The following is a 16,686-nucleotide window of genomic DNA, read 5'->3' as shown; positions in this document are numbered from 1 at the left end:
AGAGTCCAGATTTTTGTGTCTTGAGAGGTAGGGGCTGAACAGTGGAATCCAGGCAGTACAAAGATGGGGCCCAACGGGGAAATAGGAAGGGAGTGGCTGATGGACATAGGAACAAGGGAAAGAGCCAGTGGGGTATAAGAGCTTTTAAGGGAAGCTTCTTGTGTCTCCATAACCCACAGAATGCCTTTCAGAGTCTCCACAGGCCCGAAGTGGCAGGAGCCCGAGTGATGTGGGCTAGGACAGCATGAGGGAGCCAGGCCCCGCTCACCCGGCGCTGCTGGAGGAATGTCTCATCCTGCAGGAGCTCAGCAGCCTCTGCCGGTGCTGGCCCCGGGGCTTTTGGGGGGTGTGGCAGGAGGGGCCGGGAGGCAGTGGGTGGGACGGGCCAGGATGGAGGGACTGTGACCCCACTTGGGAGCCCTGAGCATGGAGGGAGCGAAATGGCAGAGGGGAGACCCCTGGACGGACAGGAAGACCCTGCGGTAGGGTCTGTGGAAAGGAGGGACCACAATGGTGGTCCCAAAGCACCGGGAAAGGGCTCAGTTGCTATTGCACTGTGAGTGCCAGGACGGTCACGGGAAGTCTGAACCAACTGTGACATCATGTCCAAAGCCACTGTTGCAATGTGTCCAGACTGAGTGTTGCCAGCGTAGCACCCCCACAGCCCTGGGAAGTGGAGGGGTACCCTGGAAGGGGCCGAGCAGGGGCAGGGCAGAGCCCTGTCTATTCCCCATGCCCTGTGCAGGGCAGGAGGGCAAGGATGGAGCAGCTTTGGGACACCTGGAATCTAGACAGGGTCACTCCTCACAGCCCCACCATGGCTGCGGGCAGAGCCCCCACTCAATATTCCCACACTTTTCCCTCTTGCCTGGCAGCCGAAACAGAACCCAAACATTCTTTCCATGAGGTTCCAGAAAGCTGCAGGTGTTGCTCAAGAAGGAGGCACCCAGTCAGATTGTGAGCAGATTGTTGTTGTATTTGCAGTAGTTCTGGGGCTCTCTCAGTGCCTTGGCTAGAGGGAACAAATATCAGTTGCTGCATTTCCAGAGTGCTTCCCTTGCAGCTGCCCCTGCAGGGGGGGTTTCCAGCCAGCCCTGCTCTGAAAACCATCAAAGGCCCTCACAGATCCACTGCTTGGAGCTCCCTTTGGGTTTTTTGTTGCTTCTTGCAGGGCTGAGCAAACCACAGGCAGGCCTTTTTCCCCCACAGAATTCTCACATCTGCAGCAGCTCTATAACTGCCAGAATCAAAGCCAAGGGGGCGGGCGGGACCCTCAGGTTCTGGCTGTCACCTGGAGCTGGCCAGAGCAAGGCTGGTGTCACGATCCATCCTTATGGAGAGGTATTGTGATGGTTTGTTAATTGACCTCAGAGTGCAAAAAAAACCTGACATGGCAAAGGGAGTTTGCAATAATAATCAAAAAACAATGTGCTTTATTGAATGACCACAGCAAAATGTGTTATGGGGGCTTGGGGAGAAAAGGGAAAGAATAAGGAAAAGAGAGGGGAGAGAAAGGAAGGTGTATAGCTACCAAACGTTGAACGGCGTAGTCCTTTGAAGTGCAGTTGACGAAGCTTGTCGTAGTCACATTAGGGGAGATCTCAAAGATGCTAGTGGATTCTAATGTTTATTATAGTCTTTTTGATTAGGGGAAGGGAACAAGTTTCTAAATCAAATAAAATGTAATAAAGAATAGTCTATTGAAAAAGGGTACAAATAGTCCATATTTTCAGCAGTAGGCGAGAACATTGGTCCAGTGGTCAGGCGGACATCTCGGTTTGGTCAGCTTGCCTCCTCCTCACATCTTCCCCAGGTTAGATGGATTTCAGTCTCATTCCTTGGGAGGAAGAAGGAGCTTTTCCATATAGGGATCTCATGTCTCATTCCTTGAGGGAGAGGCTTCTCCCATCTCAGTCCATCTGTCATGGTGGTTGTAGAGCAGATGAATGTGGGGGTCAGGGGTGAGAAAGCTATTTCAGGAATGCCCAGAGAAAGCACCATTGTCTAAGTTAGGGAAAATTCATTCCTTTCCCATGGTTCGAATGTTGTACTCCCTTTCACATCCCACTCATCCTGTAGCCTTTGTATCTTTCATTAGTTACTCCTGTGAAAACTTTTCCTTTCCCATCCCCCTCCATGTAGCTGTGCACAAAAACTAACTTTCCCCAGAGACCGGGCACTCGCCCTAGTGTCCTTCTGCTGGTTGTTACCCATCCCTGCTGTCCTTCCGACTCACCATCTGTCCCTCAGCCTACCCTCTGTGTTTTCCTACCCCTTTTGGACCCTGCAATAAATCAGTTGAAATTATCCAGGATTCGAGCGGCCCTCCTTCTATCTGGTGAAGAGAAACATCTAGCCAGGGTCAAGTGGGTGAAAATCCTGACCCCGGCAGATGAAGGGTCTTCCGTGGAGACCACCAAAAGGGCATTCCAGTGAAAAGTCCAGCCAAGTTGGGAGGTGGGGAAATTCCAGGACCATTGTTGCAAAGTGATGCAGGCAAAGAAGTGTACAGTGCCCCTTCTCTTTTCACGGGGTGCAGTGTTCCATGGGGTGGGTAAATACACCTGTGAACAATGACTTGGCAAGCAGAAGCTTTGCTCAGGCTTCAAACTCTTGGTGGGTGACGATTCAAGCAGGACCATGATCCCAAAACAGGATCCTTTTTTTCCTGTGGTCCCGGTTTCTGTCCTTTTCACAATGATTGTGAGGCAAATGAGAGAAATGTTGGACAGAGACATCTGGCCAATGGCCATCCCTGTGCAGTGGGGCTGGGCCATGGTTGGGCCCCACACTTGGATGGCCAGTGGCTTCAAGGAGGAGGAGTTTGGGAGATTCTTCCTGCCTCAGGCTCCATTCTCCAGCTGCTCATGCCAGCTCAGATCCTGCAGGGGATGAGCAAGAATGGAGAAGTCTGGTCCCCTTCCCCTGGAGCTGCCATTGCCCAGGATAGGACCCCCTTGTCCAGCATGTTTCTCCCCTGGGACAGGATCCTCCCAGGACAGGACCTCCCTGGATGTGCCCCCCCAGGACAGAACCTGTCCCCACTTTGTGACACTCAGCACAAATGGCCTCTTCCTTCTGCTGCAGGAGAGAGAAAGTGAAAGTGTTGGAGGGGGGGCACAATGAGGCACCCTCATCCCCCACAACCTCCCCAGCCCTTGCTGTACACCCTTCACCCCTGCTTCCACCACCCTGGGGTTCCCCCAACCCATTCCCTGCTCAGGAGCTCCCCAGGATCATCAAGGCACAAACTGGGGGCTTGTGAATTTGAGGGATAAAAGGAAGGAAATGGAAATGAAGTGGGGAAAAAGTCACTGGGGGTGTGGGAGCACAGACCCAGAGCATCTTGGATTCCCCTTTTGGTGCCCCCCCAAACCACTGGCAACCCAGAAGGCAGTGATACGCCCTGGGTCACCCCAAAATCTGAGGCACCCAGGGAAGGGGCTGTGACGCATGTGCACATCCAGTCACTGCCCAACTGTGGCACCCTCATTCTCCTGGGAAGCTGACCATGGGAAACCCATTCCTTATGTCCCCCTCTCTCTGGGACCCCCATCCTGGGGCTGCCATTTCCCAGGATCTCCATGGCCCAGGACCCCCATTCCCAAGGGAACCCTTCATTCCATCTCCTGAAATCCTCCTTCCACTAGGACCTTGATTCTTTCAGGATCCACCCTCATCCCTTTGACCACCATTCCATAACCCCAAAGCCCTGGAGACTCCCATTCATAAGTCTCCAGCCCTGGTGACTCCCCCTCCTCACGACCTCCATTCCCCAGGGCCCCCATCCTTGGGTCCCCCCTTTCCCCAGGGATGTCAATCCCTGGCTCCCCAAACCTCCTGAGCCCCCTACTCCTGGGAACCCCATATCCCACCGTGTGCCACCCAGCCTTGTCCCCAGGCTGTCCCTACTCTGCTCACAGCCTGTCACCCGCTTGTGGCCACCCTGTCTCCACCAGGTGCAACCTACGCATGAGGGCGAGACCTGACCTCGCTTCCTTCCCCTTCATCTGAAGAGCTGCCACTCAGGGCACAAGTGGCCCCAGTAGTGAGTGACAGCCAGTCCAAATGGCTGGGGACACCGGAATGGCTGCGAAGATGGCGCTGCTCCTGTGGGGTGAGTGCCCCGGGCACGAGCCTGACACGCCAGGGATGGGCTGTGGTTTGGCAGAGATCAGTGGGAAGGAGGCACTGGAGGGCTGTGGGGTCCCCTGAAGTCCCCAAGGCCAGCAGTCAGTGCAGGAGGTGACCAGGGCCGTGGGATGGCAGTGGGGACAGGAGATGGGGGTCAGGACAGGAAGGAACAGGAATGTGGGGAGGGGCATTTTGGGGCTGGGGCAGCTGTGGGGACAGAGACAGGGACACAGGGATGCAGGGACAGGGAAGAACCATGTACATGGGCCATGGAGACAGAGGCCATGGGGCTGGTGGGGGTGACCTGTGCCAGCATGGGGTCCCCATGCCTGGGGTGTCCGCAATATTGCCTTGTCCTGCCTAAGCACGAGGTAGATCCGGTGTCTCCATCTCCAAGACAATTGTGTCAAACCAGTGTCTGCACAGGGACAGTTTGGGGACAGCCCCTACATCCCATGACCCTGTGCCTCTGTCCTCAGGATGACACCCCCACTGAGCCCTGTCTCTTTTCCCTTCCAGCCCAGACCCTTGGCCTTGCTGGTGAGTCCTTGGCAGATACCATGTCCTTGCCTTGCTGTCCCCAGCCCCCTGGTGGTCCTGCAAGCTGATGTCCCCTGTCACCCACAGGCACCCAAACCCTCCAGATTCTTGTGGAACCCCCCTGGACACCGGCAGTGCTGTGGGACCAGGTGACACTGACCTGCCGGGGCTCAGGGACCACCGGTGGCACTACCTGGTACAAGGACGGGCAGCGCTGGCTACAGGAGGGACCCAACCACTTACTTGTCACCGAGAGTGGCACCTACGAGTGTGACAGATGTGGCACTGGGCGCAGTCCCCCCGTGACCATCTCAGACGGTAGAGGGGTTTGGGTATCTGCAGTCTAGCACCCGCAGGGACCCCGAGGGTTCTGAGTGGGCTCAGCTTCATGGGTCACCTCCTAGTATGACCAGAGCCCATCCCCTCCACTGAGGATATCCCAGAGTCTCCCAGGGCAGGGGGATCTCGGTGTTGGATTCAGGGACCCCTGGTGCACTGAGTGTGACTCATTGTGGGGGTCTCCATGAAAATGGGACCCCCTGGTGTGACAGGACCATTTTGTCCCACAGCGCGGTTGGTGCTTCAGGTGCCAGCACGGGTGCTGCTGGAGGGGGACATGGTGATACTGCGCTGCCGCCGCTGGCGGGACAAGTCGGTCACCGGAGTGCGATTCTATGATGGGGACAAGGAGGTGGGGAGGTCCCCCCGTGGGACCGAGCTGTCCCTGTCCCCTCTGCAGCTGAACCACAGTGGCCGCTATAGCTGCGGGGGCTGGGTGGACTCTGAGCTGTCATCGTGGGCACAGTCAGCACAGGTGACAGTGACAGTGCACGGTGAGCACCACCCCCATAGCTAGAACTCCAATATCCTGATAGCCCCAAAGCCACTTCCCGGCAGACTCAGAGTCACATCCTCACCTCCCTTCTCCTTCCCAGAGCTGTTCCCCGTGCCGGTGCTGGAGGGGCCCCCTGAGCCCACCGAGGGGTCCCCCCTGAATCTCAGCTGCCTCAGCACTCCCAGCCACCTGCGGCCCCAAGCCCCCCTCCTGCACGTGTTCTACCGGGATGGGCAGGTGGTGGGGGGCCCGCAGTGGTCCTCGCAGTGGCTGGTACCTGCTGTGGGGGTCTCCCACTCGGGAAATTACAGCTGCCAGGTGCACTCTGAGGCGGGGACCGTGCAGAAGAGCAGTGCCCGGCTCCGCGTCACGGTGCGCAGTGAGTGCAGGGATGGGCACAGGGATCCCCTACATCCCTCCCATGTCCTCCATCCTTGCTAAACCCTCTGCATCCTACTCTCCCATCACCTTCCCTAGTGCCCACATCCCTCACCAGGTCCCATAACCCCTCCCTAGGTGCACTTCTCCCTCTCTGAGGTGCCTCCATTGTCCACAGGTCCCACCATCCCTGTCTGGGTCCCCAAAACCTTCCCTGTGGTTCCTGTCAACCCTCTCCATGTGTGCCCTCGCTAAATCTCCCATCCTTCCCTAGGGCCTTCCCCACCCCTTTCCAAGACTTCCCTCCATCGCTGGGCCCCCTTCTTCCTGACAGGGATCCTCCCACCCCTCTCTGCTCCTCCCCCTCCCTGTGTCCTTCACTGCTCCCTGGTGTCCTCCACTCTTCCCATGTACCAAATCCCTCCTGTGTTTCCTTTCAGGGGTCCCACTCTTGGGGGTGTCCCTGTTGGTGCAGCCCCCTGGGGGACAGGTGGCACTGGGGGACCGCCTGGTGCTGAGCTGTGTGGTGGCCACAGGGACAGATCGCCTGTCCTTCTCCTGGCACCGGGAGGGCTCGGGGGCACCACTGGGCACTGGCCCCCACCTGGAGCTGCGCCATGTTGGGGACGAGGACAGCGGTCGCTATCATTGCCAGGCCAGGGATGGGGACAATGTGGCAGAGAGCCCTGCGTTGAACGTCACTGTCCTGGGTGAGTGGGACCCTTGGGCTGAGGGTGATTCCACCCACAGCATCTCTAGTTCCACATATTTCCATTCTACCTCATCTTCCCCTAGACGATCCCCAACCCAGACCAGGTCACAGTCCCCACCTCTGGGTGTCACAGACCAGGGTGACTGGGACCATCAGGGTCCAGGTATCCCCACCCAGGACATCCAAGCCATGCATCCCTAATCCCAGCTGGCACATCCCCCACTCCACATCAGGTCACATTCACCCTACTGACCGTGACCCTCCCAGGGAAGTGAGACCCTTGGGATTGGGATGATGCCCCCATTGTTATGCCTCATCGGATCCATCCCATCCCACACACGCCATTCCATGCCCCCCACAAGGTGATGGCCATACAATGCATCTCTCATCCCACCCTCAACTCGCCCTCATCCTATCCTCATCCCTCACCCCTCATCCATCACATGCGCTCATCACACAGCCCATGATGATCCCCACAACCATGGGGTCACTGTCCTTGCTGAAGGAGACCCTCTGTCTCCAGGTGCCACCATGCAGATTCCGTATCTCCGCACGCCAGGTGCCAGCCCCTTCCCCGGTCTCAGCCCCATCTATCTCCCCACAGTGCCTGTGGCAAATGCCACCATCACCCCCGGTCCCCTGTCACACCAGGTGCATGCAGGTGACCCCGTGACCCTGCGCTGCTCGGTGCAGGTGGGCTCAACCCCTGTCACCTTCACCTGGCTGCACAACGGGCAGGAGGTGGCCCAGGGTCCGCTTCTGGAGCTTGGAACTGTTGATGTGAGACATTCAGGCACCTACCAATGCATGGCCACCAACCAGCTGGATGGGAACCGTGTGTTCCGTGCACCCAGCCCAGAGCTGGCGCTGGAAGTGACACTGCATGGTCACAGGAACACAGGTGGGGTCACATGGGGGGTCCCTTGGGGGCTGCAGCACTCCCGGGATTCTGGGTGACCCTGATGTGTCCCTCTCTGTTCCCAGCAGTGGCCGCGGGGGTCAGTGGGTCCCTCCTGTTCCTGCTCCTGCTCCTGGCTGTCATTGGAGGCTGCCACCGGTGTCACTGCCTGGGTGGGTGACAATGGGACAGCAACAAGTGGCTTTGGCTCGGGATTCTGGGAGGTCTTCAGGTGCTCCTGTATCATTCCAGGGGGGCCTTGAGGAATATTATGATGGTACTGGGAGCTCCTGGTTGAGTTCAGGAGGTATTGGAGGGTCCTGCAGAGATGTTGAGGGGGCTTCAGGAATTCTGGGACAGTTTATGGGGTGCCCCTCCCTGTCTGGGGAAGCTCAGATTCCTGGCGATTCAGCGGTAAAAGGGGGTTGGTGGTGCAGGGATGATTCAGGGGTTCTGTGGGGCTTCAGGGTGCGCAGGAGTGCTGGGGACAGTCAAGGGTCTGGTGGGGGTGTAGGAGTCCCAGGGTTGTTTGGAGGTCCTGAGGACCCTCAGGGATTCAAGGACTCTGGGGACTCCATTGTCACTTTCTCCACCCTTTCCTTTGCAGCTGCCAGAAAGCCCCAGGAGAGGTGAGTGAGACACTCCAGCCAGGACCCTTTTTTCTCCCTCTACAGACTCCTTCCAACACCCCCTTTTCACCACAGGGTCCCCCCAGCCACTTTGGAGGAGAGGGAGGTTCTGGACATCAAAGATGTGATCACCAAGAGGACAAGGAGTGAGTACAGGGGACAGGGACACATCATCCACAGGTGTCACCCCCACCCTCATCCCCCAAATGGTGTCTCTTGCAGGGCCCCCCCACATCTCCCTACTCCAGCACCCCCTGGTGACCTACCCCAGACTTCTGCGACCCCATGAGCAACCACGGGACAACAGTGACATCTATGAGAATGTGCCACGACACTGAGGAGAAGGGGGCACTGGGGGCACTGGAGGCACTGGGGGCACTGGAGGCACTGGGGTTTCCTCCTCCACAGCTCCTGTGCTTTCCCATCCTGTTTGGGAGCAGGTCACAACTTGGGGGTGTTTCACAGGCACTAAGCACTCCCCATTCCCCACCCCAAGTACCACGAGGGGTTCCCCTGTCCCACTCCCAGTACCCCAGGTGCTCCCCACTCCCCATCCCAATGCTCCCAGTATTCCCAGGGGCTCCTTACTCCTCTTCCCACTACCTCTCTATTGTTCCCAGAGAATCCAGGGACTTCCCATTCCCCCTCTCAGGACCTCTATGATCCCACGGGCTCCCCATTCATCCTTCCAGTACCCTGTCTTGGTTTAGAGACAAAATTAGAAGAAAATGCTCTGGAATGAGTGTTTCCTCTAAAGAGAAGGGCTTCAGTAATCCCTTTTGCCAATGAGAAAAATGAATGCCAGTGAGCGAAAGTGAAAAAGCCCATCCCATCCCACACACGCCATTTTTTTATTTACAAACAAAGTACCCACTTGGCACAGGAAAAAATTGAATAAATGCTAGATATTGAACTTTCACAACTTTACACATGCCCTCAGGAGCACATTGGGGTTTTCCCCAAAATGCCATGGCAAGAAATTAATGGGCTGGCTGTATGGTAAAGGGGGGACAGAATGGGGGCTGGCTTTTGTCTCAGGGAAGGGAGAAACAAGAGTTTGTGCAGCAGCTCGGGCAAAACAAGTGGGAACCTGTTGAACTTCTGGCATTGGTCTCCTCCTCACAGCAGATGAAGCTGGTGGATTTTGGTGTCCTTTCTCTTGATGGTTCATCTTTTCCTGAGCTCTTGGGCTGGTTGGAGCAGCCCCTGCAGGCTCCCGGCTGATGGTCTAGGCAATTGTTTGATCTCAGACCAAAACTAAGCCAAACAGATCAAGAAAAACATAAAACAGAAGCCACCAAAGGATTGATACTGCAGCCTCTGCAGGCCAGGGGAAGCTAAAAAAAAAAAAAAAAGGCTTTTTGCTAGCAAAAATCCAAGCTAGCTAAGCCACAAAATAATGTCTGATCCACACTGCACTGCACCCAGCACTTTCCCACTTTCCAGAGGGAGGCTTTGAACAAAGCCATTGCAGGAGCTCCCAGGCTCCCACCCCTCTCCCAGACACACTTTAAACCTCCAGCAGCCATTGCTGGGCATAAAGCAGGTGATCAGGAATAGGGCATCATCATAAAATCACCCCAAGACATATCCCCATGCTCCCAGTGGCTTCCCATTGCTCCTCCCAATGCCAGGGAGGCACAGGACCCCTGGTATTGGGCCAAAATGCAACTTTTTTGTTAAACTGGCAGAAATGGGGTTTCTTTGTTCAGCTCTGGGATTTTCCAATTCTGAGCTGCCACTAAACACCAGGGGCCACTGCCCCTCCCCCTCCCAGTGGAGGCACAGAAGGTGAAGATCTCAAAGGGCTGAGAGAAGAACAATTTCCTGCAAATAGCAATGAGAGAACAAAACCAACAACAACAAGATTCAGAATCTCAAGGGTCAGAAAAGAAACAATTTCCAGGGAATGCCCCCAACAAGAGCCCCACATGGCCAGAGCGTGAGTCCAGTGGAGAGTGGCCACTGACAGGGACCATAGGGGCCAGAACCAAGTGCCAGCGCCACTGAGAGAGACTGTACAGGGCATGCCGGAACTCCAGGACAAGCTGGAGTGCAAGTCAAGCAAGTGGAAATTGCCAAACCTTTGTCCCCATTCCTGTGGCAACAGAGGGCAGGATACAGTTTGCCTTGACCTGGAGGGGTGTCCAGAGCTCCTGGAACCAACTGGAAACTGAGCCCCACCCTGTGCCATGGCCTGATCCCAACTGCCCTGAAAAGGGGAGGCTCTGGAAAACCCACAGGGCCTTTGTGACAACATCATGTGGGAAACACGGCAGAGGAGGTGTTTGAGACAGGGGAGAAGAGAATCCAGAACCTCCAGAAGGCCACTTTGGCCATCAGAGCAAGGAAGGTCCAGGGTCCTGACAGGTTCTTCCTGGTGGAGGAAATGTGCCAAGGGCAGCTTCTGGGGTTTGTTCCTTGTTGGGGGCTTTCCCTGGAAATTCTTCCTTTTGTGACCCTTTGAATTACGAATCTTGAGAATTGAGAAGGATTGGTTCAACAACCTGACGGGGACCCTCCTCCTTCCTGAGCCAAACAGGGCAGAGCTGAACAAACAAAAATAATTTCTCCCAGTTTAATCAAAAAGCTACATTTTGGGTCCAGTAAGAAGGACAAGGGTGCTGTGCCCCTGGCACTGGGGGAGGGAATGGGGAGCCCCTGGGGGTACTGGGATTACTGGGAGCACTGGAATGGGGAGCCCTTGGCAGCTCCACATGGGAGCCTCCACTCGTTGCCACCCCTTGGCTATGGTGGGCACCCATGGGAGTGAGGAATGCCCTCAGGCAGGGACCCCAGTGTACCCCCAGTGTCACAGCATGTTCTCGCAGATGTCACTGGGGTCCTGCTGTCTCCTGTGGGGTCCTGGCAGCTCTGCATAGGTCATTTGGGGAATGTGGTGCAGGGAGGCCCTGTGAGAGACACCAGTTGTGGGGATCTGGGTGGCAGGGTGACAGTCATGGGTGATGTGCCCCTCTGTCCCCCTTGTACTCACCACCTGCCTTCTTGGTGCTCATGACATCGCTGTACAGCAGCTCTCCTGCCTCTGGTGGGGGCGAGGGCTCTGGGGGTGGCCTTGCAGGGATATGGGGGTGTCTGTGGGTGTGAGAGGGTCTTTGTGGTGGGGGTAAAATGGGGGTCCAGACCTGAAGTCCCACACTCACCTTTCTTACTGCTTCCCAAGGGCTGCAAAGGAAAAGCATGAGGGGTGACTGTGGGGTCCTCAGGGCCTCTGAACACCATCAGGACCCCTGACTGTCCCTGGGACCCTCGAGCATCCCTGAAACCCCCAAAATACATTGAACCATCCTTTGAATCCACTGAGACCCCAGAGTTTCCAGACTCCCCAAAAAAACCCTGACAGCACCTCCAACTTCCCTGCATGACCCCTCAGGACCTCCCCAAATCCCCCAGGACCTCCAGCTGAGGTCTCTGGGGGCTCAGCTTCACCCAGGTCAGGAGCTGTTTGTGCCACCCTCTGGCCCCTGTACTCTGGGGAGGCTTCACCCCAATCCCTGGGACCCCCATCCCCCTTCATTGTCACCCACCCTGATGGTGCCACCTGTGCCAGCCCCTGATAACAGCCAGGAGCAGAAGCAGGGACCTGCTGAGCCCTGCAGCTACTGCTGGGAACAGAGAGGGACACATGGGGTTCACCCAGAATCCTGGTGGTCCTGCATCCCCCATATGACCCCATGTGATCCCACCTGTACCCCGGTGTCCCCACGGTGTCATAGCCAGGACCAGTTCTGGGCTGAGTGCACAGGACCCCTGGTGCCCATCATCTCCCAGCTGGTTGGTGGCCACGCACTGGTAGGTGCCCGAATGTCCCACATCAACAGCTCTAAGCTCCAAGAGGGGACCCTGGGCCACCTCCTGCCCATTGTGCAGCCAGGTGAAGGTGACAGGGGCTGAGCCCACTTGAACCAAGCAGCACAGGGACACAAGGTCTCCTGCATGCACCTGGTGTGACAGGGGACCTGGCGTGATGGTTACATAGTCCACAGGCAGTGTCGGGACACAGACAGGGCTGGCACATGGTGAGGTGAGATGGATGGCACATGGTGGGGTGCTGTGGTTGGGATCACCCCCAGCCCAAGGATCATGCTTTCCCAGGATAATGACATTCAGGGAGACGCTCTCAGCCACACTGTCTCCATTACTGACACAGCACTGGTACTGGCCACAGTAATTGTCCCAAGCATGGTGCAGCTCCATGCAGGGCCCGGTGCCCAGCAGGGCCCCTGAGGCCCCCCGGTGCCAGGAGAAGGACAGGGGACCTGTCCCCATGGCCACCATGCATCTCAGCACTAGGTGGTCCTCGAGTGCCACCTGTCCCCCAGGGGGCTGAGCCCACGGGGACCCCTTTGCGGGTGGAACCCCTGTGGGATGAGGGGCACCAGGGGACAGTGAGGGACCTGTGTGGGGGAGTGATGGGAGAGGAGAAGTGGAACTCCAGTGAGGAAAAGGGGGCACAGAGATAGGAGGGGGGCTTGCAACAGGACCCCAAGGAAGGATGGAGGGTTCAGGGATGGGTCACTTGGAAAGGAGTGTGGGGAGGCCCCAGGAAGGGTATGTAGACCCAGGGAGGGAATGGTGGGACCTGACGACCATGGAGGGAGATCTGAGAGGGCTGTGGTTGAACCAGGGAGAGATGAAGGGACCCCAGTGAGGAATGGGGGAACACAAAGGGTGCAAAGGGTGACCCCAGCAGTAATGGGGGGATGTGGAAAAAGATTATGGGGAAGATGGAGGTACCCACGTAGGGCTGGGGGATCCGGTGGAGTAGCCAGGAAAGGATGGGGGACACGGGCAGTTACGGGGATCCCCAGACAGGGCAGGGGACCTCAAGGTGGCTGTGGGGGCTCCCCATGACCATCCCCACACTCACAACACACCTTGACATGGAGCCAGGTGCTGCTCTTCCACACCGCCCACCCTCGGAGCACACCTGGCAGCTGTAATTCCCCGAGTGGGAGACCCCCACAGCAGGTACCAGCCCCCCACCAACTGCCTGTCCCAGTAGAACACATGCAGGAGGGGGACTCGGGGTCGCAGGGGCTAGGGGTGCTGAGGCAGCTGAGATTCAGGGGGCACCCCACAGTGGGCTCAGAGGGACCCTGCAGCACAGGCACTGTGAATAGTTCTGGGAAGGAGAAGGGAGGGAGATTTGTGACCCTGAGTCCACTGTGAAGGGGCTGTGGGGGTGTTGGAGTGGCAGCTGTGGGGTGCTCACCATGCACTGTCACTGGTGCCAAGAGTGCCCAAGGTGCCACCTTGTATTCCACCCAGCCTCCGCAGCTGTGGTGCAGCTGCAGAGGGGACAAGGACAGCTCAGTCCCATTGAGGGACCTCCCCACCGCCTTGTCCCATGGTAGAATTGCACCCTGGTGACCGACATGTTCTCCCAGCTCCGGCAGTGCAGTGTCACCATGTCCCACTCCAGCAGCTCCTGCGCCAGCACCTGCAGCACCAGTCGGGCTGCAGAACGTAGGAGCCCTGGGACACCAGGGGCATTCCATTTTCTCAAGGACCCCCGAAACTGGAACACATCCAGTACACCAGGATTCCCCCAATCCAGAACTGGCGTCCCTCTGCTCTGAGATGCTCTGAGATGTCCCTGTGTGCAGGGGACAGGCTCTGGTCACAGCAGAAGGTGACCCACGGAGTGCAGCCCACCCAGAGCACTCCAGGGTCTCTGTGGGTACCAGGTTGGAGACAACCAAACCCCTCTCACCATCTAAGACTCTCATGGAGGGGCTGTGCCTGGTGCTGGGTCTGTCACACTCATAATTGCCACTCTCGGTGACAGTGAAGCAGTCGTGTCTCTCATGCCAACAGTGCTGCCCATCCTTGTACCAGGTGGTAGCACCAGCAGTCCCCGAGCCCTGGCAGGTCAGTGTCACCCGGTCCCACAGCACCGCCGGCCTCCAGCAGGGCTCCACAAGGAGCTGGGTGGTCTGGGCACCTGTGGGTGACAGGGGATATCAGCCTGCCAGGGCTACTGCTAGGCTGGGGACATTTGTGTTGGGATATGGCACCCTCTGAGGACTCACCAGTGAGGCTGAGGGTCTGGGCTGGAAGGGAGAAGGGACAGGGCTGGGTGGTGGTTGAAGCACGGGGACAGTGGCAGGGAGGGACTGGGTGTGGGGGCTGTCCATAAACTGTCATTGTCTAGCAAGGACCCCTTGGGGACAAGGACATCTTAGCTAGACCTTGCTTAGTCAGGACATGGGGACACTGTGGACACCTGGAAATGGTGACTCCACAGCCACTATGTGGTTGCAGTGGTCACCCCCACTTTTGGGATGCTTCCCCAAACCCCTGTCCCCACAGCCACCCCACAGGCCCTGGTCATGTCATGCACTGGCTCTGCTGCCACAGGAGACCTTAGGGGACCCACAGCCCCCATGTGCATCCTCCCCACCGGTCTCTGCCTCAACAGGGCCTATCCCCAGGGTGTCAGGCCTGTGCCTGGGGCACTCCCCCCTCAGAAGCAGTGCCACCTTCCCAGCCATCCTGGTGTCCCCACCCACATGGACTGGCTGTCACTGGCTGCTGTGGCCACCGCTCCCCTGGCTGGCAGCTCTCTGGATGAAGGGGAAGGAAGCGAGGTTACGTCTTGTCCCCACATGTAGGTAGCCCTTGGTGGGGGCAGGGTAAGGACAGGATGGGGGCATGGTGGGGACCTTGGGGACATGGGGGTGATGGTGGGACATGGTGGTGATGGTGGGACATGGTGGGGACATGGTGTTGCCAGAATTTGGAGGCTGAGGTGGTGGAGGGAGCCAGGGATGGGTGTCCAGGGCAATGGGGTGCCCAGGGATGGGGTCCCATGGGAATAGGGGTCCCAGAGGTTGGGTAAACTCAAACTCGGAGATGAGGGTTCCAGAACAATGTGGTCTCCAGGAATTTGTGATCATGGGATGGGGGCCAAGGGATGGGGATGCCAAGGGAAAGGGGGGCCCTGTGAGAATGGGCGTCCTGGGGGAATCAAGGTCCCCAAGAGAAAGGGTGTTTCAGGGACTGGAATTACCAGGATGGGGTTCCTTAGGAATGGAGATCCTGGGAAATTGCAGTTCAGGGATGAGGGCCCCAGGGAAGGGGAGACAGAAGGAATGGGGCTCCCATGGTGGCATTCCCAGGGGAATGGGGGTGTCAGGGATGGGTAGTGGCTGGGTGATCATGGGTGAAATAAATGGGCAGGAGATCTTTCTCCTTTTTGATGCCTTTATTAAAAAGAATCAGCTCAGGTGGGGAGAAATTGATGGGTCACGCCCACGCCGCCGTTGCTCCCAGGAGTTGCACGGAGGAGGAGGGTGATGCAGCTTCGTCCGCTGGTCTGCAGGCAGAGCTGGGGATTCCGTCCTCACGGGAGATTAGCAGATTCCACCTTTTTGGTGCAACACCCCAGGCTGTCTCTTTAATCAACATCTTTTCAGGTGAGGGTGAGAAACAAAAAGGATCCAAGCAGGTACTGGACTACGTTCCCATCCTTAGACATCACTTAGGTCACTTAGTTCTATGTTGGCTCGTTATTTTTAGGGATTTTCCTGGAAAATTGCAAAATTCAGGGCACAATGCATTTCTTATCTGCATACTAGCTCTGATGCCACTCCCATTCTCCTGGTACCTGCAGGATCTCTGACAAGCATCAGGGGGACAATGGTTAATCACCAACCATTAACAGGTCATTGAAGAAGAACTCTCAACGAGGCCGGCACTGGTCCAATTTGTTTTAACTCTACAACCTTAAAAAATAGATAACTTTTTATTCATAACAATGGGTGTTACAGCTCCTTCCCTGGGTGCCTCAGATTTGGGAGTGACCCAGGGCCCAGCGCTACCTCCCTGGGGTGCTCATTTCCTGGCCAGCCATCACATGGAGGTCCTGGGTAGCTCTGCCTCTCTGCCCTCACTTGCCCTTGACTTTGTCCACGCTTTATTTCTCTTTTTTCGTTATTTTCCTCACTTTTGTGGCCATGTCCCCTCAGCCCCATGTTCCTGTCTCAGCAATCCCAGGGAGCACCTGAGCAGGGAATGGGTTTGGGGGGAGCCAGGGGAGGGGGAAAACGGGAAGAGGTCCTGCTGGGCAGGGTGGGGAGTTTCTGGGGGATGGAGGTGTTGGGCTGTGCCCCCTCAACACTTTCACTTTCCTTTTCCTGGACAAGAAGGAAGGGGCCATTTGTGGTGAGAGTCAGATGGGAAAGGGGGGTAGTCTGTGTCCTGGGGGGTCACATCCATGAGGGTCCTGCCCTGGGAGGTCCCTGTTCTGGGGGTGGCCATGGGGAAACCAGTCCAGGGTGTGACACATCCTCTCATATGGGGTCCTGTCCTGGGTGTGGCAGTTCCAGAAATGCTCTTGCACATTCCTGGTCTGGTGCCTGTCCCAGGGGTGGCATATCCTGGAGACTGCAGTCAATTGGAGTGTGGGGTCCAGCCATGGCCCAGCCCCACTACACAGGGATAGCCACTGGCCAGCCCTGCTCTGGCCAGACCCAGGTGCCAGCCAGGACCTGAGGGTCCACCCCGCCCCCTTGGCTTCAGAGCTGCTGCAAAG

The 16,686-nt window shown here is 57.2% G+C and overlaps 1 protein-coding gene and 1 long non-coding RNA gene across 2 annotated transcripts; both read left to right on the top strand.

Moving 5' to 3' along the window:
* The first annotated feature begins 4,098 nt into the window (after positions 1 to 4,098).
* LOC135288095 (Fc receptor-like protein 4) lies at positions 4,099 to 7,556 on the top strand. The gene is made up of 7 exons (XM_064401375.1): positions 4,099 to 4,117; positions 4,654 to 4,674; positions 4,762 to 4,992; positions 5,244 to 5,507; positions 5,610 to 5,888; positions 6,328 to 6,597; positions 7,204 to 7,556. The coding sequence occupies exons 1-7, from the start codon at positions 4,099 to 4,101 to the stop codon at positions 7,554 to 7,556; spliced, it is 1,437 nt and encodes a 478-aa protein (XP_064257445.1).
* A 54-nt stretch (positions 7,557 to 7,610) lies between these two features.
* LOC135288285 (uncharacterized) lies at positions 7,611 to 11,666 on the top strand. The gene is made up of 4 exons (XR_010351486.1): positions 7,611 to 7,670; positions 8,105 to 8,126; positions 8,202 to 8,272; positions 8,349 to 11,666. It is a non-coding gene; the product is annotated as an uncharacterized LOC135288285 (long non-coding RNA).
* The last annotated feature ends 5,020 nt before the right edge of the window (positions 11,667 to 16,686 follow it).

The sequence above is a fragment of the Passer domesticus genome, chromosome 32, assembly GCF_036417665.1.
Source record: "Passer domesticus isolate bPasDom1 chromosome 32, bPasDom1.hap1, whole genome shotgun sequence".
In the NCBI taxonomy this organism is placed as follows: domain Eukaryota; kingdom Metazoa; phylum Chordata; class Aves; order Passeriformes; family Passeridae; genus Passer; species Passer domesticus.
The sequence above is the reverse complement of the archived record's forward strand: the minus strand, read 5'-3'. Positions and strand labels throughout refer to the sequence as shown.